This window comes from Pan paniscus, chromosome 19 (genome assembly GCF_029289425.2).
Source record: "Pan paniscus chromosome 19, NHGRI_mPanPan1-v2.0_pri, whole genome shotgun sequence".
In the NCBI taxonomy this organism is placed as follows: domain Eukaryota; kingdom Metazoa; phylum Chordata; class Mammalia; order Primates; family Hominidae; genus Pan; species Pan paniscus.
Window position 1 is genome coordinate 30,099,097 of NC_073268.2, and position 21,940 is coordinate 30,121,036.

The 21,940-nt window shown below is 45.8% G+C and overlaps 2 protein-coding genes across 2 annotated transcripts; one reads left to right on the forward strand and one right to left on the reverse strand.

Moving 5' to 3' along the window:
• Positions 1-4,983: 4,983 nt before the first annotated feature.
• CCL1 (C-C motif chemokine ligand 1) lies at positions 4,984-11,171 on the forward strand. The gene is made up of 3 exons (XM_003818003.4): positions 4,984-6,954; positions 8,152-8,263; positions 9,389-11,171. Exons 1-3 carry the CDS (start codon positions 6,879-6,881, stop codon positions 9,489-9,491), a joined length of 291 nt encoding a protein of 96 aa, XP_003818051.1. The 5' UTR covers positions 4,984-6,878; the 3' UTR covers positions 9,492-11,171.
• Positions 11,172-11,522: 351 nt separating this feature from the next.
• CCL13 (C-C motif chemokine ligand 13) lies at positions 11,523-21,822 on the reverse strand. The gene is made up of 4 exons (XM_003818004.5): positions 20,431-21,822; positions 13,538-13,960; positions 12,548-12,662; positions 11,523-12,107 (listed from the first exon to the last, which is right to left on the reverse strand). Exons 2-4 carry the CDS (start codon positions 13,611-13,613, stop codon positions 12,002-12,004), a joined length of 297 nt encoding a protein of 98 aa, XP_003818052.1. The 5' UTR covers positions 13,614-13,960; positions 20,431-21,822; the 3' UTR covers positions 11,523-12,001.
• Between the last annotated feature and the right edge of the window lie 118 nt (positions 21,823-21,940).

Genomic DNA, 21,940 nt, shown 5'->3' on the forward strand with positions numbered 1-21,940 from the left:
CAGGGACCCCTTGGATACTCACAGAGATGTTGCAAGGTGAATATTTTTGATACAGCATCAAACAGCTCAAGAACCACAGTGCAGAGTTCACAACACATTCCCAGTTCAAGGTGATTGCTAAGTTTCAGATGGAAGGATTGCAAGTGTGGTTCTCAGAGTAGGTGAGGGACCTAAATACCTCAAAGGCCAGGATCAGTCCCATTAAGTTTCACTGCCTTTGAGCCTCATCAGAAGGGGAAGGGGCATTTCTGGTAACCTCCCCTGCAGGCCCCCTCCGCATGAGTGTTTGCTGTTAACAGGCCAGATCCGACTGCTGGTCCCAGCAGGAATGGGCAAGTGTGGTGCTTTGAGCATGGCTGGTGGGCAGGAGTCTGCCCTTGCTTGGAGATCCTGAGAGTCAATAAATGCCAAGCTAGAGAGTGTCCCAGTGGCCATCCAGGTTAGGGGCTTTTGACAGGGTAGAGAAATGGTGGGATTGGATTATATGAGAAGCCTTTTCATTTGGAAAAGGCTGACCTGCATTTAGAATATGGGGATCTAGAGCGGGATTCAAGCATGTGTCTTTTTGACCAAAGCTTCCTGAATGATCCATATAAGAATCCCATTTCAAGGGCAAGAGTCGCTGATTTAGGCCAACCTTCCCACTTTTTGGGTAAGGAAATTGAGGCTTAGAGAGAGGAACTTGCCCAAATCCTACAGACAGCAGGTGGCAGAGCCAGCTCATATCCTGATTTTCACATGCTCCCATACACAACCTCAACCCTCCTCATCTCTCACCGGAGCTCTTTCCCAGCCTCCCCAACCTGGCTGCCTCCTTTCAATCTGTCCTAGCCTTTGGCACCAGCCCTCAGCCCTCACCACATATCGGGCCATCCTCTGTCCTGAGCAAAAGGTTAGCTCAGGCCCTCTATTGCCAACAGGGTCAAGGCAAAGCTCAGTAAACAGGATCTTGCACAACTGAACCCAGCCCTCCTCACCCTTCATTTCTAGCCACCCCTTGCCATGCAGCCTCACACACCCCCAAGCTCTGAAGACAGCAGCCTACACACTTTCATACAGTGATGTCACTGTTCCCATTTTCCCGGAGAAATATGTCAGGCACTATTCTAAGTACTTTATATTTAATTTTCACAACAAGCCTATAAGCAGATGCTATTATTATCCCTGTTTATAGATGAGGCTCAGTGGTTAAGTAACGCAAAGAAGTTACGCAAATAGCGTTCAGAGAAGCTGGGACTGGGCACCAGGGCATTCTGGCTTCAGACCGCACCCTCATAACCACTGCTCACCATGCTAGCCCCTGTTCCTTCTCCTCTCCTGATAAATCCTGCCTTCATCCTTGCAGGTCCAGCTGAAAGGTGTTTGCTGAATGAATGAATGAATGAATGAAGACACTGTTGAACTGCAATCTGTCACTGGAATCTTACGTGTCAAATGGTGCCCATTTAGCACACATGGAAATTGCAGTCTTCTACTGCACAGTGCAGTATAACCAAGCACAGGATTTTGGCCAGAGCTCGTTATCCTGATTCTGATCCAGGCAATCTGTGTGAACTCCTGTCTGTCTGCTAACCTCCAGGGTCTTCATTTCTCCTCTGTGACATGAGCTCAGCCATAGTGATGTTAAAATCTCTCCTTCTCTCTTTTCCAGCTAATAGTTGCTGCACATCAGTGCAGTGTTAAACGCTGCAGCATGAAATGCTGACCATAGCAGAGGGACTTCTGCTCTCTGGGAGCTTCTAGACAGGAAGGAGTGTGAACCACCACGAAATTACACTAGTATGAGATACCCGCTGTGAGGAGTGGGCTGGGTTCACTTTGGGAGCTCTGAGTTGGACAGCCTGCAAGAAGTTAGGCACATAAAAGCAGGAAAGAGTGTTCCAGGCAGAAGGGGCAGTAAATCCCAGTGTATGTGCAGACAACAAGCGGGATTGTGTGGCTGCAAGTCTGCCGACTGTGCTGTGCAGGACCCTGTGAGACCAACCAAGTCAGTTGCATGTCACCCTAAGCATGGTGGGCCATGTTGTGTCAGAATCAGCAGCACATTGAAAAGCTGGGTGCCTGTGACATCCTTTGGGGCACCCCTCAGTTTTCCTGTTGCCATGAGGGGTTCTCCATGCCTCCTTCACATTGTTTCTGATATATAAATACGAGAGGCCTCCTTAAAAAAAAAGTGCTAAATGTCAGGGGAAAACATAGGGGGAAAGGGAATGTGGGCAGAGTATAAGGAGGTGCTGGAAAACATGAGAAAGGGCTTTGAATCCTGAGGTGTTTTTTGGTGCTCGGGTCCTTGCTGTGGATTTGAACTTGTGCTTGCAGTAGGTAGGGGGTATGGTGCAGACTTGAGGACCCAAGAGGACACCCTGCTCATGTGGGCAATGAAACAAGGCTTGGTGTGGATTTCAAGCAGCACCAGATGAGAAGGGAAAGAGACCAGGAAATGGGTCCCAGTAGGGGAGAGGGTGGCACTGCCTGGGTTCATGTGCTGATGCTGAGAATGGTCCAGGATTGAGGGGAAAAGGACACAGTTTCATTGAGCATCTACCATGTGTCCGGCCCCGTGGTGAGCATTTCCGCACACTCTGCAGCTCACAGGACATTGTCTGTCTCCTCGAAGCACTAACCTTGACTTACCACAATTCCCAATACCAGGGCCCATGTTTGTCTTGTCCCGCTGCGGTATCCCCAGTGTCTGGTACATATTCGGTGCTCCACAATGATTTTGAATGATTCAACTTTTTCTTTTTCTCTCCCCTCCCTCCTCTTAAATCTCACTTGATCCTTTGGATAACCTCAAATAAATGTGTTTAAGGTTTGGGGAGTTTATTTATTGATTTATTGATTTTTATTTTATTTTACTTTATTTTTTTGAGAATGGAGTCTTGTTCTGTCACCCAGGCTGGAGTGCAGTGGTGCGATCTTGGCTCACTGCAACCTCTGTCTCCCGGGTTCAAGCGATTCTCCTGCCTCAGCCTGGGGAGTTTATCTTAAAAACAATAAGGAGAGTTGTGCCAAGTCCAGTTAGCTGTGGAGCTTACAGTGAGAGAGCAAAGACTCAGAAAGTGTAAATTACTTGCCTAGGCTCAAGTGGTGGAGCTGAGATCTGACCAAGTTGTGTCTGACTACCCTGCATTTCCTCTATAGCTTGCTTCCTCCCTAAGTGAGGGAACTCAGAAGGCTTGACCCCAGAGGTGGACAAAGCAAGACCAGTATTTCTGTGGTTGTATGTTGCTGGGCAAATGACTTCTCTCTTGTCAGTTTCTATGCCCTGATCTGCAAGGATCAGGCTGAACTCTAACTGCAAGCCAAGCAGGCAGGGTCAAGCCCCAGGCCACTCGGGCCATCCAGGAGGAGGAAAGAGGGCTGGAACACTCCTGGACACCCTCAGACACCACTGGGCGCCACTGGAGGAGATGTCTTAAGAGGCAGCTGCATGGGCTGAACTCTATCTGGTCTCTACCTGTCCTCTGTAATCGGTACTTATTTCATAAAAGATGACTAAGAAAACCTATCTCCAAGCAGTTCTGATTTTCAAATTTCTAAAGAAGAAATGTGTTCATATGAATAACTAGTTCAGTGTTTATTCTGAGAGCATCTCTTATACATCAGTCCATCCTATGCCATCTGTTCCAGCTTGTTCAGTTACACAACTGTTTAATTGAGTTACTACTTGGTCCTAGCCTTTGTGCTAGAGCCTAGAGAAGTCTGTGTCCTTGACAGTCACATTGGGGTGGAAGAGATACCCATGAGAAACATTAAGTTCCTGTGTGATAAGAGCCTCCAGTCAGTTCCTTCCATGTGCTGAGGGAGCCTGGAAAGGAAAAGCATGACTAAATCTTGCTGTTCTCTTTTTGCCTGTGCTGGTCTGACTGTGGCCACAGGGAGGTGGGGGGAGGGGAAGGGGGTGGTGGAGTGGGCAGCCCGGTTTCCCTTCTTGATTGGGCTGGGCAGCAACCCCAGGAGGAGGGGAAGAACAAAGAATTTCCAAGGTGGCCACATTTCCCCCTGTCTGTTTCCTACATCTAAAGGACCTACAGTTACATTTGGCTGATTGACCACCCACTTGCATCTTCTCTCTCTCCTGACACGCTATGGTAAAGGAATAAAAAAGTATTCATCTCTTGTAGAAATGCCATTTGACCCAGCAATCCCACTACTGGGTATATACCCAAAGGAATATAAAACATTCTATTATAAAGATACAGGCACACGAACCTTCACTGCAGCACTCTTCACAATAGCAAAGACGTGGAATTAACCCAAATGCCCATCAATGATAGACTGGATAAAGAAAATGGTACACCCTGCACATGTACCCTGGAACTTACAATAGAAGTTGAAAGAAAAAGATGGATGCATAGCGCATAGTAGGATGAATAGCACATAGTATTTATCCATCTCTAAGGACAAAGAGAATAGGATAGAAACAACAGCAGTTTGTGGTTTCAACCACTTTTCAGGTGGCAGGAAGCAGTTGAAAGGATAAATGGTACTTGGTTGGGCTGAGCAGAGGAAGTTAGTTGTGGACTGTGCAAAAAGTGTGTTCTCAGAGGCAGCTGCACATGAAGGTCAAAAGACCAGGGCTCAAGTTCCATTGTCCCTGAGGTCAACATGACCTTGGACAAGTTACTTTCCTCTCATTTCATCATAATATGAAGTGATTATACGAGATATGTGATTCTTATCTTCTGGTGTCTGAGAAAATTACCTGAAAATTTTTTCTTTCCAACATGTACATGCACATGTGTTTTGATTCTCATTCTGAAATGGGACTAAGATATTCAGATTTTTACAAAAGCTCTCCCAAAAAGCTTCAAGAGCCACTGTTGTAGATAGTCTGGAAGAGCCCTTTCAACTTGGACATTTCCATGTTTGGAGGGTGGACTAAAGGAAAGTGTTGCAGGAATTGTATGGCGATCCAGGCATGAGGGTTCTCACAAGAGGCTGAGATCCTATCTGCTAGATATGGCAGAAGTGCCTTTGTGGAGACAATGACATTTGCAATGGGTAGGATGTTCACAGAGTGAGACAGAGAGGTGGGCTCTACAGGTGGAGGTTACAGCAGGAGCAAAATCCCGGAGATAGTACAGCAAGTGGCAGTTACTTGCAATCAAGAATTGCAATTACCCGAATGTGCTGGCATCCACTGAGGCATGACATGAAGAACCACAAATGTCCAGGTGAGTAGCTCGGTGCTCCATCCAATTGATGGTGTGGAGCCACTGCAGGTTTTTGAGCTAAAGACTGCACAATCAGAGTAGATCAGTCTAGCCATCACTCTATATAATGCACACAGGCTTCATGATTTCAATGCCTAGATTCGGCTCAGCTACTTTTTCTTGAGCACCTACTATGCAGTACTCTTTATTCCAAGTACTGCATACATCTTTATGACCCAGTCTTCTCTGTAGCTGTACAGCCACATCTCTCTGCAACCACTGTCTCACTCCTGTCACTCTCCTTGGACCCTACACTTCTGCTTTTCCTGATGATTTGAAATGAAGTGTGCTCCCTTATGCCTTGCTGTCCTCATAGAAGACCCTGCCTCTACTTAGCTTTCCCCTCTCCACATCAGCACACAGGAGATATTGCTTAAAGAACATTCTCCTGGCTGGGGTGGTGGCTCACACTGGTAATCCCAGCGCTTTGGGAGGCCGAGGCAGGATTGCTTGAACCTAGGAGTTCAAGACCAGCCTGGGGAACACAGTGAGACTCCATCTCTACGCAAATAAAAAACAAAAAAATTATCTGGACAAGGTAGTGCACACCTATAGTTCCACCCACTTGTGAGGCTGAGGTGGGAGGATCGCTTGAGCCCAGGAGTTTGAGGCTGCAGTGAGTTTGCACCACTGCACTCCAGCCTGGGCAACAGAATGAGACCCTAGAAAAAAAAAACAAAAAGGAAAAATTCCCTGGCTGAGGCTGGAGGATTGCTTGAGCCCAGGAGTTTGAGGCTGCAGTGAGTTTGTGCCACTGCACTCCAGCCTGGACGACAGAGTGAGACTCTAGAAAAAAAAAACAAAAAGGGAAAATTCCCCTGGCAGGACTCTCAGATGCTGCTGAGTAGCTCTCAGTCCTCTCTGTCTTACACATCTATCTCCGTGCTTACACTGGGTGGCTTTCACTTGTTTATCTGTGAATTGAAGAGAAGTGGCTTGAGGTCAGGCAGTGCTCCTCATTGGTAACTGCCTTCCCTGGGGCTAACCAAGGACCTAGAACAGAATAAGCTATTGAAAAGTGTTGAGGATTGAAAAAAATAGAAAAAATAGAAATGGCAAATATCTAGGCCAGTCACTGGACATAGAGAATGTTATTTAATTCTTATCGCACATCCTTGAGACATGTATTGCTATTTGCATTTTGTGTGAATATTCATTTGGGTAAGTTTATGTAATCCCTCCTCTGCAGAACTGGGATTCAAATGCAGGTGTATCTCTGTTCAGGTCCAGACTCTTCTGCCCTGAAGCAGTAGTACTTGGATGGAATGACGTAGGGTTGGACAAGCCACACACAGGCCACTTCCTCTCACTCACTTTTCTTTGCTTCCCACTCAACCAGGACAGTTCCCACGCACTTTTTCAAGATTCTTATCTGCTCCCACACTTGGGGAAGTTCCCAATGCAACCTATCAATCCATCACCACCACGAATACCACCCAGGAGAGGTGGGGAAAGGAGTTTACCACATGGTCACTGGGTGTGAGCAACTGTTCCCTGTCCCTATGGCTTCCCACTTGTGGCTCCCACCATGGCCTGGAGTTTTGGGTGGAGTTTTTCAAATAAAAGCCCTCAGCATTGCAGGACGGCACAGTGGTGAGCTCTTAGCTTCACCAGGCTCATCAAAGCTGCTCCAGGAAGGCCCAAGCCAGACCAGAAGACATGCAGATCATCACCACAGCCCTGGTGTGCTTGCTGCTAGCTGGGATGTGGCCAGAAGATGTGGACAGCAAGAGCAGTGAGTGTGGCAGGCATCATTTTGCTTCTCTCTGGGGAGGGCGGAAACATGGTCAGCCACTCTGGGGTTGGAGCAGGCTTCTCTTTGAACTCACCAACTCTATCTCCCCTCTTCCTACCTAAAGAGGAGGAATAGTGAACTTGGACAGGCTGGGGGTGAGGGCTAGTAGGAGAACCATGAGTTGGGGCAAACACAGAGAACTGAACTGACAGCTGCAGTACAAGGAGGCTCTGCTTCATCCAGACCCAAAGAAGGGAACCTGTGAGGTTACTCGGGTAAAGCTGGGAGGCCCGAGGCCCAAGGCCCAGGGGAGAGCCTGGGTGTAGCTTCTACAGTGTGACAGACAGCAAGTAGAGTCAGAAGGCAAGACCAGGCTCTAACAATTGGTCACTCTTGGGCAAGTCACTTTAGCTCTCAAACTCTACTTTCTCTATCAGTGAAATGGAGTTGATGATGTCTGCCCTCCAAGACTGTTTGGAGAATACCAACCTAGTAAGAGGCATGAAAGGGGGTGCAAACAGAAAAACTAGGAGAAAGAAGCTGGGATTGGAATGCAGGTCTCTTGTGGGATGTGGTGTGGGAGGAGAATGCACAAATGGACAGAGTGGGGGTTGGGAGCTGGGAAAGAGCTAAGGACCAGGGCAGGAGGGGATTCAAGAGACTGAGTAGGGCAGCTAGCTAGTTCCTGGGAGCTCTTCCCTTGTCATCTCATCAGTTTGGACTCCTCGAACAATTCCTAATCTTCCCCAGATCAGGTCTGTGAACTGTGGACCACTGTGTCCTGCATCAGACTAACCAGGTCCCCAGGGTGTGGGGTCCAGAGCCCTTGGACATGAATACTGGGGCAGAACCATGCACATGTGGTGAAATACCAAAACTGGATGAACCTTTAGAAACCAGGCTCCAAAAAGTTTTATTTTACAGATGGGAAGTCTGGGGCCAGGGTGAAGGCACATCTTCCTCAGGGCCACTCAGCTGGGGTGCGGGGAGCTCAGATCTGAACCCCAATCTTCTGACTCTTTACCTAGCCCCAGAACAAGGTGGCTGATGAGACAGAGCTATGCCGGCACCGTCTGGATGTGGTCCCCAAGCCAGGGCTTGTCCTGGGAGGCGTTTTTTTGTTTGTTTTTTAAAAATTGTGCTACAGGTGAGAGGATGAGAAATGGATGCAAACCATCATTTGTGTTTCTCTTCTAGTGCAGGTACCCTTCTCCAGATGTTGCTTCTCATTTGCGGAGCAAGAGATTTCCCTGAGGGCAATCCTGTGTTACAGAAATACCAGCTCCATCTGCTCCAATGAGGGCTTAATGTAAGTGATCACCTGCTCAATCTCTCCCTAGAGAACAGAACCCCGCCAGCCTGGAATTACAAGAGTAGACACTAGATGACAGTATTTTACCGGAATAAGGTTTCTAAACCCAGAGCTGCCAGCACCTGGGTGCAAGCCACACTTGGGCGCTAGAGGGAGCGCTGAGCTTCCTAGCAGGTGTGAGGAAGGATGCATCTGTGCTCCTGCAGTGACTTGTGTTTCCTGAAACTCCAAGGTGCCAAGTATTGTATCCCAGCATTATGAGCTCAGAGGCTTAACAAAAGCATGAGGGGTTATTGTGCACTGGAAAGAGGAAGGGAACCAGGATTAGTTCCTGCCTCTGAATTTGGAACCCATAGTCTTGGGTGACCGTGGACAGGTAACTCCTTTGTACTGAATTATCTGTGTATCCTTCTGTATTCCTTATCTGTGAAGGGTCATAAACATAGCTGCATCACAGGGTCTTTACAAACTTAATTGGAGTAGCTTTCACATACCAGTCAGTATTTTAAGGCTTTTTCATGTATATTCTCTCTGTCGATCCTCTTGGGGCACATATTTTTGTTATCATGAAAAGTGAGGTTCAGGAAGGTAGAGATATTTGTCTAAGATCAACCAGAGAGTAAGAGATAGAGTTGGTCTATAGATTGGACAATAGTTCAGTTTAGGAAGTAGACAGATCAGAAGAGAAAAATACACACACACACACACACACACACACAAGGCACGCACACACACACACACACACACATGAGTCCAATGCAACAAGTAAGGCCCCAGATGGACACAGAAACATTAAAGTTGGTGCAGAGAGCTATTCCAGGATGGGAATTTCTCATCCCACCTAATCTTCAGAATGTTTTCAGGCTCTTCAGCCCCACCCTGATACACCAAACTGAAACCAGGAGAGGGGTCCAGGAAGTTCAATTCATAAGCTCCTGGCTTTGGCTGTTCCCCAGCGTGCAAACCACACATCCTGTGCAGCAACTTCATTTACAGAGGGGAGCCCAAGGCCCAGCAAGAGCAGTTTAGGGGACCTGGCAGCCGGAGGAGGCGGGGCTTGTGCGTTGCCCACCCAGTGGTGGCTTGGGTGGCTCAGCCTTCTCTCTTATTCTCTGTTCACAGATTCAAGCTGAAGAGAGGCAAAGAGGCCTGCGCCTTGGACACAGTTGGATGGGTTCAGAGGCACAGAAAAATGCTAAGGCACTGCCCGTCAAAAAGAAAATGAGCAGATTTCTTTCCATTGTGGGCTCTGGAAACCACGTGGCTTTACCTGTCCCCGAAACTACCAGCCCTACACCATTCCTTCTGCCCTGCTTTTGCTAGGTCACAGAGGATCTGCTTGGTCTTGATAAGCTATGTTGTTGCACTTTAAACATTTAAATTATACAATCATCAACCCCTAACCCTCTGGGTCTCTTGGATTTCAGAGTGAAAACTTGATTGGCATTGAGAGGTGGGAGCCAGGGGCTGAAGGATGGGTCAGGAGGAGGGAGACATGTTGCACCTGGTGCCAGGGGAACTGGGCTAATAAGTGACTCACTACCTCTCAGTGACTGCCTTTGTCCTGGGGTGTAAGCTTTGAGTCAGGGTGGTGCAGATTCTCTGCCTCCAGATTTGGCTGCCAGGAGTGGTACAGTGGAACAGAAAGCTGGGGTTCACAGCTGGGTCCACATTTGGGTGCGGGACTCTTCTTCTCCCTGCCCTGCCCAGAGGGCTTGGGGGGTGATGCTATCACCAAATCACAACTGCCCTAGCTGGAGGGGATCATGTGAGGTTGTCTGCCTGTAAAATGTTGCTAAACCCATTTTATAGATGAGGTGACTGAGGGCTAAAGAGAGATGCAGCAATTCAGGGGCAGATCTGGCATTAGAGCCTAGAGCTGTTGCCTCCTAGGACAACTCCTCCAGGTGTCCCACATTGCCAAGTGTACTGCCTGATGCAGTGTGGTACCAGATCTAGGGGACAGGCCCTGCTGTTGTCAGCAGTACCCATCTCTTCTTGAGGAAGATCTCAGTGGGTGTCCAGGCATGGGTAGGTTCTGGGTCTGATTGAGATGCCCACCCAGCTTATCTGGAGGAGTGAGGCTGTCTTGGGAAGAGCAGGATAAACCCTCGGTGGACATATAGGAAGAGGAGGGCCAACGCTTTAAAAGAGACAATCACAAGCTTCAATTTGTACAACGTGTGATTCAAGGAAGAATAGCCAAGGAAGGAAGTATTTCTAGGTCTTGGGGTTGGCACACCTTTAAAGATCACTTTTAGAGGGCAAAGGTCTCATGCTGTGTTTCCCTCATTCCCCATTCAACACGTCACACATCTGGCCCAGTCTTCTTAATCTGCCTCCTCCCCTCCACCCCCATGACTTCCCTTCTTTAGCCCTTATGACTGCCCCCTGTCACACATCTGGCCCAGTCTTCTTAATCTGCCTCCTCTTCTCCACCCCCATGACTGCTTTTCTTCAGCCCCTATTTTCTCTTGCTTGGACTATTGCAGTAGGCTGTTTTCCGCCCTCCCTTCTCAACTCCACCTTATCCACAGCCAATAGCTAGTCTTCCTGGCATCCATTCTTCCCTCTGGATGACTCAAAAACCTTCGCACCTTCCTCCTGCCTTCAGAACTGAGTCTAAACTCCCCACCCTGATATTCGAATTCCTCTAGAACCTGCCCTCAACTTTCCTTTCTACATGTCTCCAACTTTTACATTCTGGAACCCCATATCTGACCGTTTGGGGATATTCCCCCCAGGCACTCTCCCCACATTGCTATCTTGGACCTCCCCTAAAAGAATCTTTGCTATGGCCACACTTCCCCATCCTCTAAAGTCCATTCGGCCCAAGCCCCCTCTTCCCTACCAATCCTGAGGCTCACTAGGACTTGGTCATCTGGTTTCCCTCTGAGTGTCAGGTGCACATGAAGTCTGAATCACTTGCTGCTTGGAGTGGGGAGGCATAGATTGGGGTGGGAGACTAGAGGGGGAGGGATGGGTTTACTTTTGGCAGGAGTGTGGTTTTAAAGAAAGAAATGAACTGAATATGAAACGGATGAGTTGCGAGCCAGGAGCGCCCATGCTGGGGACTGGAGCCATTGTTCCAGAACAGCTTGGGCTGGTGAGGCAGGCCCTCCTTGAAACTCAGATGAGCCAGGCTAGCCCCATGGCCAGGGCCTCTGTACATCCGCCTTCCACTGGCATGCCATCCACCCACACCTCTGAGAGCCCCTACTGGTTGGCAGTTACTCCTGAAGAAAACACCACTGTGTAAGAGATTTTAAATAAAATGTATTTTCTGCAAAATGTCAGCAGTCCTACTATTGCATTCATCTTTCCACAATAACATATTTAGCAACACCTCACATTCACAAAGAGCTCTCCTTCCTACATTGCAGCATCCCTTCATGTCCATGACTCCCACAGGCATGCTCTCAACCCCTGGGAACCGAAGACAAACCCACTGCCAGCCGCTCACAGTGGAAGGGAAGGGGGCTTAGAGACAGCAACCTACTTGCTCAAGGCCTTGCTTTAGAAAAGATCAGCAATACTCAAATAAACTCCAAACCAGCAACAAGTCAAATAATAGCCAATATTACTTAACACATAGTACATTTTGAATCACAAAACAGAATGCATCCTATTTGAAAATTATGGTAGAAGTATTCCAAAGCATAGAAGAGGAGGCCAGAGGAGAATGGAAAAGTCATTTCACGTACTCCAGCTTGATTTCAGTAGGGGTAGCAGAGTTCAAGTCTTCAGGGTGTGAGCTTTCCGGCCCAGGTGTTTCATATAATTCTGGACCCACTTCTCCTTTGGGTCAGCACAGATCTCCTTGCCCAGTTTGGTTCTGAAGCTGTGGAGGAAGGAGATCTGGCACAGTTAGATGGAACCCTTTGAGGGTTTACCCAGGAGATGACAAACTGGGTTCTAAACCTGCCTGGTCCACCTACTACAGGTGAAGGGGCACCCCTCCAGGACAGGAGGTGGGAGGTGTGTGGACAGAAGGGGTCTCTGGAGGCAGCCACTGCTCTTGCTGCCCCTGGGAAACTGATCCTGGCATCTGCTAAAGGGTGTGGGCTGGTGCCCATCCAGGAAACAAGGTGTGGGAAATTATAGGTCCTCTTTGGACCGGTTGTGCAGCCAAAATTGGAGGATTTGCATCACATAGTCTGGCTAGATCTCATCCTAAGTAAGATCTCAAGTCAGTCTGACGTCTGTCTCCTGGGGCAGAACTTTGGATTGGGGAATGTGGGGATGGGGAGGAGCCAGGTGAGCAGGGATTTTTCTACCCACATGACAGCCTTCTGGGGACACCTGCTGGTGGTGATCACATAGCTCTTCAGCCTCTGCAAGGAGATCTTCTTACTGCTAAATGTGAAGCAGCAAGTAGATGGGACGTTGAGTGCATCTAGAAATAGTTACAAAGAAAAAGACTTTGAGGATGTGTTAGGCTTTTCTCAGCTTGAATACAGCAGGGAGCATCTGTACGGGATGCAAAGCAAAGAGGAAGAAGTAGATCTTACTCACCCCCAAGCCCAGCTCTCCCACCCAAACCCTGAGGTGAGGTGGGACCTGTGACATGTGCCTCAGGATCTCAAAGGCTCAGCTGCATGGTGGAGACATGTCACAGCCATCTAGGGGAGGCCACGGGCAAGGCCAGTGGGGAAAGGTCCTGGGCGTGGTCCCAGATCTGCAGAGTTTGGGACGATCAGATGAGGTCAAAGAAAAGGCCCTAAATCTGGAGTCAGAAGCTTAGGTTTCATTCTTGCTCTGCAATAACCTGGAGGTGGATGGCTAGGGTCCCTTCTGCCTCCAACATGGGCTTCAGCTTTCTATCTTTAAAATTAGATGTTAAAGTGAACCTCTGAGGAGCCTTACTATTCTGGTGGGCTTAGAAGTGGGGCACTTAGCTGGGCCTGGTGGCTCACGCCTGTAATCCCAGCACTTTGGGAGGCCGAGACTGGAGGATCACTTGAGGTCAAGAGTTTGAGACCAGCCTGGCCAACATAGTGAAACCCCTTCTCTACTAAAAATACAAAAATTAGCTGCACATGGTGGTGGGTGCCTGTAATCCCAGCTACTCAGAAGGCTGAGGCAAGAGAATCGCTTGAACCTGGGAGGTGAAGGTTGCAATGAGCCAAGATCGCACCCCTGCACTTCAGCCTGGGCAACAGAATGAGACGCGATCTAAAAAAAAAAAAGTGGGGGAGCACTTGGGCTTAGGTCTTCCTTGAATAGAGAAACAGAGGGAAAGAGAGGGAGAGACGAAGGGAGGTGACTTACCTGGCTGAGCAAGTCCCTGGGGGTTGAAAGCTGCTGTTATGAGCAGCAGGCACAGAAGCACTGCAGAGACTTTCATGTTGAAGGTTAAGAGTTGGAGATTTCACAATGTTTCTTTGCCTCTCTGCTCCTCTGGCTGTTCTGCCAGCCTTTTATAGGGAGTGGAGGGGCTTGGAACTCTCAGACGACCTTGGCCTGAGCAGGGCGTTGACCAAGTCATGATGAAGGGGGATCCTGAATCTGCTGAGCTGGAGCTGGGCACCAAAGACTTTTCTAGGAAATGCAAGAGGGAAGCTGAGGGCTGAAGCAGCACAGCATGGCTTCCTTCTGGCTGTCCAGGCCACAAGGAGCCAGAGAGGAAAAAGGGACACAGACACGCCCCAGCCATTCACCATGGGAAGCCATAAAGGAGCTGTTTTCTTCTTACTTTCTCCAACAGGAAAGAGAAAAACATGAAAATTAACTCCTGTAGAGAAAGAGTGTTGTGCTAAGGACTCTGTTCACGTTATATATTTAGTTTGAGGAGGTACATACCATTATTATCATGCCCATTTCATAGAAGAGGAAACGGATGCAGAGAGATTAAATAACTTGACCAAAATCTTATGGGAAATGAGAGGGAAAGCTAGAAGAGAAAGCTAGTCTGCTTATATTTTATCACCAAGGCAGTTTCAACTTTTGTTTAGCGGCAGAAGTCTTTTTCCAAGTCAACTTTTATGTGGAAGTCTAATATCTGAAACAGATTAAGTCAGATTTCTGATGACAGGGGCTCCTTACATTATATATTGTGACCCCTTCTGCCCCTCAGGCCCAGAGGGACATGGTTCAAACACCTCTGATTGATGCAGGCCCCGTGTTTCCAGGAAGGACCATTGGGTTTCTAGAGCTGTTGATGGGAGGGCTGGGGTGGCCCTCAGAGCAAATAAGTGAGGTGTTTGGCCCATTCCTGGGCTCCTCCTGCGAGGGGCACATATCTGAGAGCTGGGAGGTGGGGAGGGAATGGCTTAAAATGGTTGAACATGTCCCTTCCCCACTCATCCCTAGCTCCAAGACTTGGCACAGTTTTTCTGCCTTCCTGGAATACTCATCCCTCTGCATTCCACTCTAGCAAATTAAGCCCAGTGAAAGTAAAGGGAAGAAATAAAGAGCTAGGATTAGAGAAATAGGAAACAGTAAATATTAGAAAGGATAGATGAAGCCCAAAGTTGGTTCTGTAGCCTATAATTAAGCTAAAACTCTCCTGAACTGAAAATGAAAAAAAAGAAAAAAGGGGCTGAGGCGGGGGGGATCACTTGAGGTCAAGAGTTCTAGAGAAGCCTGGACAACATGGTAAAACCCTGTCTCTACTAAAAAAAATACAAAAATTACCCAGGCATGGTGGCACATGCCTGTAATCCCAGCTACTTGGGAGGCTGAGGCAGGAGAATTGCTTGAACCTGGGAGGCCGAGGTTGCAGTGAGCCAAGATTGCACCACTGCACCCCAGTCTGAGTGACAGAGTAGGACTCTGTCCCAGAAAAAAAAAAAAAGAAAAAGAAAAAAGGAAAAAGGTACACATAACCAGTTGCAGAGCCTGCAGACACCAAAAAGAAAATAATAAGAACCTTAGGCCAAAAATTTAGTTTAGAGGAAATGGATGAATTTCTTAAAAATCTAACTGACCAGGGTGCACAAAGAAATAAAAAATAGAAAGTCATTCTAAAGCTATTAAAGAAATGGAATCAGGAATTGAAAATCTTCCCACAAAACATTCTCTGGGCTCAAAGGGCATGAACAGCTAATTCCTCCAAGCATCGAAGGAAGTGGTCATTTCAATCTTGTGCAATCTCTTCCAGAGAATATCAAAAGATTGTACATCACTCAATTCATTTTGAGACCTACCTAACTTTGACACAAAAATGTGTCAAGACCCACCTGAGAAAAGGATATTACAAGCTTGTCCCTTCAGACACACATTCCATTGTTTTCCATTCTATTCTCTGCCCTAGGAAGCCTATCTTTGTGGGTTACATCAGTGAGGTTGCTGACCTTCTAGCTTCTGACTGGGTTTAGGCACAAGGGAGCTTCTGAGGACATTAGAGCAGGGAGAAGAGTTAAGTTGAGGTTCTTCTCCTCTGTTGTCTCCCTGTGTTCCTCAACCTGGATACATCCCTCAACTAATGGTTTTAACTTCTTTCAAGGTGGTTTCTCCATGACTCTCCTATCCAGGTTTGCTGAGCTATCCCCTGTTTTTCCTTTTTAGATTTAGGAATATAACCATGTTCTTTTTAAAAAAAATTTATTTTATTTTAAATTTTGGGATACATGTGCAGGATGTGCAGGTCTGTTACATAGGTAAACATATGCCATGGTGGTTTGCTGCACTTATCAACCCCTCACTCAAGTATTAAGCTCCATCCACATTAGCTATTTAACCTGACGCTCTCCCTTTCCCTCACTCCCTGACAGGCCGCAGTGGAATAGCCAAGACAATCTTAAACAAAAAGAACACAGCTGGAGGTATCATGCTACCTGACTTCAAACTATACTACAAGGCTACAGTAACCAAAACAGCATGGTACTGGTACAAAAACAGACACACAGACCAATGGAACAGAATAGAGATCTCAGAAATAAGACTACACATCTACAACCATCTGATCTTTGACAAACCTGACAAAAATAAGCAATGGAGAAAGGATTCCCTATTTAATAAGTGGTGCTGGGAAAACTGGCTAGCCGTATGCAGAACACTGAAACTGGACCCTTTCCTTACACCTCATACAAAAATGAAATCAAGATGGATTAAAGACTTAAACGTAAAACCCAAAACTATAAAAACCCTAGAAGAAACTCTAGGCAATACCATTCAAAACATAGGCACAGGAAAAGATTTCATGATGAAAATGTCAAAAGCAATTGCAACAAAAGCAAAAATTGGCAAATGGGATATAATTAAACTAAAGAGCTTCTGTACAGCAAAAGAAACTATCATCAGAGTGAACAGATATCCTACAGAACCGGAGAAATTTTTTGCAGTCTAACCATGTTCTTAATAGCCTCATGGTACCAAACACCCCTGTGGTCTCTTTTCACCCACTTACATCTTTGTAAATAGCTTCTTTACTAAACCTTTCTCCAAGTCTTCCATTTTAAGTGTTATCTATTTCTTGCTGGGACACTTACTGACATTGAATTGGCCCCATAAAATAGAACTTCCAAATGGGATTCTGGGATTGGATTGCTCGTATATTTTAGGTGCACCATGGAAAGGGGCACAGGAATAGGATCTGTCAACATATCATGATTACTTTAATTACCACCAGTAGTAGCATGGCAGACTGCTTTAACAAGCCCGTTAGGTGATCCTGAAATACACAAAATTTGAGAACTATGGGATTATATCATGCCCCACTGTCATCACTGATCTATAAAGAATAGCCACTACAGAGCTCTTAAGCATCCTGCCCTCCTCCCACAACTCATCAAAACATTTCCTAATACCTGGATTGAAGGGAGTGTCCCCCTGGGCCTCCCAGCAGCTTGCACATAGACTAGATCCATTCCAACAGATCCAACAGATAGACTAGATCCATTCCAATAGATCCACTTCCCTGAGCCTCTGGACTCCTTCCTGTCATTCCAGAGAATTTCTGGCATTTCAACTTCATTAACTGTAGGCTTCTTATTTTTTAATTTTTAATTTTTGTGAGTACATAATAGGTGTGTATTTTTATGGGTTACATGAGATATTTTGATGCAGTCATGTAATGTGTAATAACTACATCAAAGTAAATGGGATATCCATTGCTTCAAGCATTTATTTTCAGGTTGTTTATTTGAAGGTTTGCTTCTTTTTTGATGTAGGCACTTAGAGCTATATAAATTAACCTCTTAGAACTGCTTTTGCTGTAACCCATAGGTTTTGGTATATTGTGTTTCCATCATCATTTGTTTCAAGAAATTTTCCAGTTTCCCTTTTAATCTCTTCATTGACCAACCAGTTGTTCAGGAGCATATTGTTTACATTCCATGTGTTTGTGGAGTTTCCAAAATTCCTCTTGTTATTGACTTCTAGTTTTATTCCATTGTGTTCAGAGAATATACTTGATACTATTTCAATTTTTTGAATGTTTTAAGACTTGTTTTGTGGCTTAACATCTGATATATCCTTGAGAATGATCTATGTGCTGAGGAGAAAAATGTGTATTTTGCAGCTGTTGGATTAAATGTTTTGTAAATATCTATTAGATCCAATTGGTCTATAGTGCAGATTAAGTCTGATGTTCCTATGTTGATTTTCTGTCTGGATGATCTGTTTCAGGGTCTGAAAGTGGGGTGTTAAATTATCCAGCTGTTATCCTGTTGGAGTCTATCTCTCTCTTTAGCTCTAATGATATTGGCTTTATATATCTGGGTGCTCCAGTGTTGGGTGCCTATATATTTATAATTGTTATATCTTCTTGTTAAATTGACCCCTTTATCACTATATAATAACTCCCTCTGTCTCTTTTTTTATGGTTTTTGTCTTGAAATTTATTTTGTCTGATATTAGTATAGCCACTCCTGCTCTTTTTTGGTTTTCATTTGCTTGGAGTATCTCTTTGCATCCCTTCTGTTTTCAGTCTTTGTGTGCCTTTATAGGTGAAGTGTGTTTCTTGTAGGCAACGGATCATCAGGTCTTGCTCCTTCATCCTTTTAGCCATGTTTTATGTCTTTTGATTGGAGACTTTAGTCTATTTACATTTAATGTTATTATTAATAAGTAAGGACTTACTCCTGCCATTTTGTTATTTGTTTTCTGGTTGTTTTGTGGTCTTCTCTTCTTTCTTTCCTTCCTTCCTTCCTATCTTCCTTTTGGTGAAGATTATTTTCTCTAGTGGTATGATTTAATTTCTTGCTTTTTATTTTTTGTGTATTTGTTGTGTGTTTTTAGACTTGAGGTTACCATGAGGGTTGCAGATAGTGTCTTATAACCCATTTAAAAAAAAATTGATTACAATTTAATGCTGATTACATAAACAAGCAAAGAGAAAACTGATAAAACTTCTACATTTTAACTTCATCTCCCCACTTTTTAACTTTCTATTGCTTCTGTTTATATTTTATTGTACTATCTATGTCTTCAAAAGTTGTTGCAGATATTTGGATCAGTTCATCTTTTTGTCTTTCTACTTAACTTATGCATAGTTTACACACCACAATTACAATGTTATTCTGTGATTTTCTGTGTACCACTTTGGTGGTCTTGGATAAAATCCAGAAGAATTCTCTGGACTACCAGGCAGAAACTCTTGTTCTTTTTTCTTACTTTGTCCCAAACAAACAGATTATCTCTCTCTGTGCTGAGATGCCTGGAGCTGGAAGAGAGGTTACACAACTACCCCCGTGGCCACCACTACTGGGACTGAACTGGGTTGGACCTAAAACCAGTACCAACTGGAACCACTAGCTGACTACTGGCTATGTTCACTCAAGGCCCTAGGGCTCTACAATTAGCATGTGGTAAAACCAACCAGGCTTATGTCCTTCCCTTAAGGGCAGCAAATTCTTCCAGGCCTTAGGCAGGTCCAGAGATGCTGTCCAGGAGCCAGGGTCTGGAGTCAGAAACCTTAGTAATATATCTGTTGCTCTGTTCCACTGTAGCTGAGCTGGCACCCAAGCCACAAAATGAAGTTTTTTCCATCCTTTCCTTCCCTTTCCCTATGTAGAGGAGTCTCTCCTCATGTTCACCACCACCACCACAGGTCCATAAGGAGTACTGCCAGGGTACCTCCAATGTTCACTTAAGGCCTAAGGGCTCTTTGGTCAGCTTGTGGTGAATGCTGCCAGGCCTGGGACTCACTCTTTAGGGCAGTGGGCTCCCCTCTGGCCCAAGGTAGGTCCAGAGATGCTGTACAAGAGCCAAGGCCTGGAACGGGGGACCCCAATGCCCACTTGGTGCTCTTCTCTACTGTAGTTGAGCTGCTAAGTTCAAGACAGTCCTCTTTACTCCTCTCTCTGTTTTTCTCAAGCAAGGGGGCCTGTTCTTGTAGCTATCATATCTGGGAATGTGCCGGGTCACACCTGAAGCCAGCATGTCTCAGAGTCTCACCCAAGGCCTATAGCATGTGCTATCTGATTATGGCTGCTGGTTATTCAGCGCCCCGGGGCTCTTTAGTCAACAGGTAATGAATCCTGCCAGGACTGCGTCCTTCCCTTCAAGGTAGTGGATTCCTTTCAGCTCCAGGGTGTATCTGGAAATATCCTGGAGCTAGGCCCTGGAATGGGGGCCTCACAACCCTTCCCGATGCCTTACTGTGGCTTCCTACTGTGGCTGAGCTATTTAGCATCCAACTTGTAAGACAAAGTTTATTTATTTATTTTTTAATACCTCTCTTTTCAAGTGAAAAGAAGGGGTCTCTTTCAGAGCTGCAAGCTGTGACACATGGGGTTGGGGGAAGCGTAACATAAGCACTCCCTTGGCTGCCCCAGCTGGTGTCTCACTAGGTTGCGTGTCGCCCACCAGTTCACAGCACTAGAACTTGCCTAGTAAGTGCAGTCTTTGTGGCCTAGACTGCCTTCCAAGTTTATTTAGAACAATTTAGCCAGAGCAATTTAGCCCATGGTGGCAAGGCTTGCCAGAATTAACATTCCAACTCCTGGCACAGATTATTCTTCTCTGGCCAGGGCAGGTCTAAATGCTCCCTTTGTGGGCACTGGTTGAGTTCTGCCCAGTGTTGGCAGCACAGAGTTCCGGTGCAAGTCACCCAATCACTGCACTTTCCCTCCCCCCGCCCACATTTTCTTTTCGCTCCATGCAGCCACTGCCAAGAGATAGGGGAGGGATGGTGTTGGCAATTTAAGATTGTCTTTCCAACTCTCTTCAGTGCCTCTTTCAGTGATATGAAGTTACTGCCAGGTACTGTGATTACTTACCTAAGTTTGGTTCTTATGAAGGTGCTTTTTGTGTGTAGATAAGTGTCCAATTTGGTGTTCCTGCAGGGAGGATGATCAGTGGAGACTTTTATTCAGCCATCTTGCTCTGCTTCCTTCTCTTAGACTTCTTTTTAAGTCTAGACTTCAATTAGCCAATCTAGCTGACCATTAATATCCCTTCCAGGTACTTGTGCCAGTACATTAAATTCTGAATTTGGGCGATTGAACCCTATATGTTATTTTTCTCAGTCTAACACTCTTAAAATTGACTCACAAACATATGCCCCAAACTTTCCTATAAACTGGATGAGTGAGAGGACATTCAAATCTTCCCAGCTGTAAAATCTCCTGTCTGTCCTTTCCTGTGATTCAGGACTTAATACGACATAGGAGAATGTGAGCCTGGGAACTGGGGTCAGTTAAGCATGGGTTCAAGTTTTATATCCATCGTTTACTGGTTATGTGATTCAGAGCAAATTACTTCCCTCTCTGAGCCTCCATGAGGAAACTGATTGGTAATCGCTATCTCATTACGATGTTGGGAGAGTCAATAAGATAATGCATGGAGAGTTCTTAGAACAGTGCCAAAATTGTGTATTTCTAACAAGTTCTCAGGTGATACTGATAAGGCTTGTCTGAGGACCACTCTTGGAGAACCACTGCTGCAATGAGACTGGGGTTGCTGATCTCAGTGGGAGAAATGGGTTCCAGGAGCAACAAAAGCCAGGCAGCAATGTTTATTAAACAGCGGAGACAGGGTGGACACAATTACCCCAAGAAGCCACAGGTCCAGAGTTGGAATCTGAGTGCTTTGATTGGCAGGGATTTGTAGCTAAGACTATGGAATCCCTAGAAATGAAATAGATGAGATGCTTACTAAGGTGCTTCTTGACTTTAAGGTAGAAAATTCTAGTGGGCAGAAAGCTAGTATGCTCATATCTCTTACCCAGTTATCAGATCTAAGCCAGTTTATAGACCTGAAGTCTCTTGATGGATGGGTAGGCCAGGTCTTTTTGAGGAAGGGCCCTGCGATGCTGGATTGCCAGATGAAATACAGGGCAGTTAGTTAAATGTGACTTGCAAATAAACAGGGAGTGATTTTTTTTTAAGCATAGATATACCTCTTGCAATATTTTTGCTTAATCTGGCAACTCATAGGTCTAATACTATAAATCTTCTTCCATGCCTTTTCCAGAAGAATCTGCTGCCATAAATCAGGGTGACTCTGTACTGGAGAAATAAATAGAGACCTTCTGGGATTATTTGCTGATGGTTCTGAATGGATGATGTCCTATGAAGACCTGAAAATCTACCCTGGTTCACCAATCAGAGTGAGAACTTTCGAAGGTCCTATGTTAGTAATGCAGTTATGTCTAGAGTAGAAGTTCAGCCAGCTGTTTCCCAACCCAATAATCTTTATATAACAGAAGTCTCCGAGATCTATAGAATCCTGTTATTTTAGAATCATTATGTTGCTGTAGAATCTTAGAACCCAAGCATCCTGCCATCT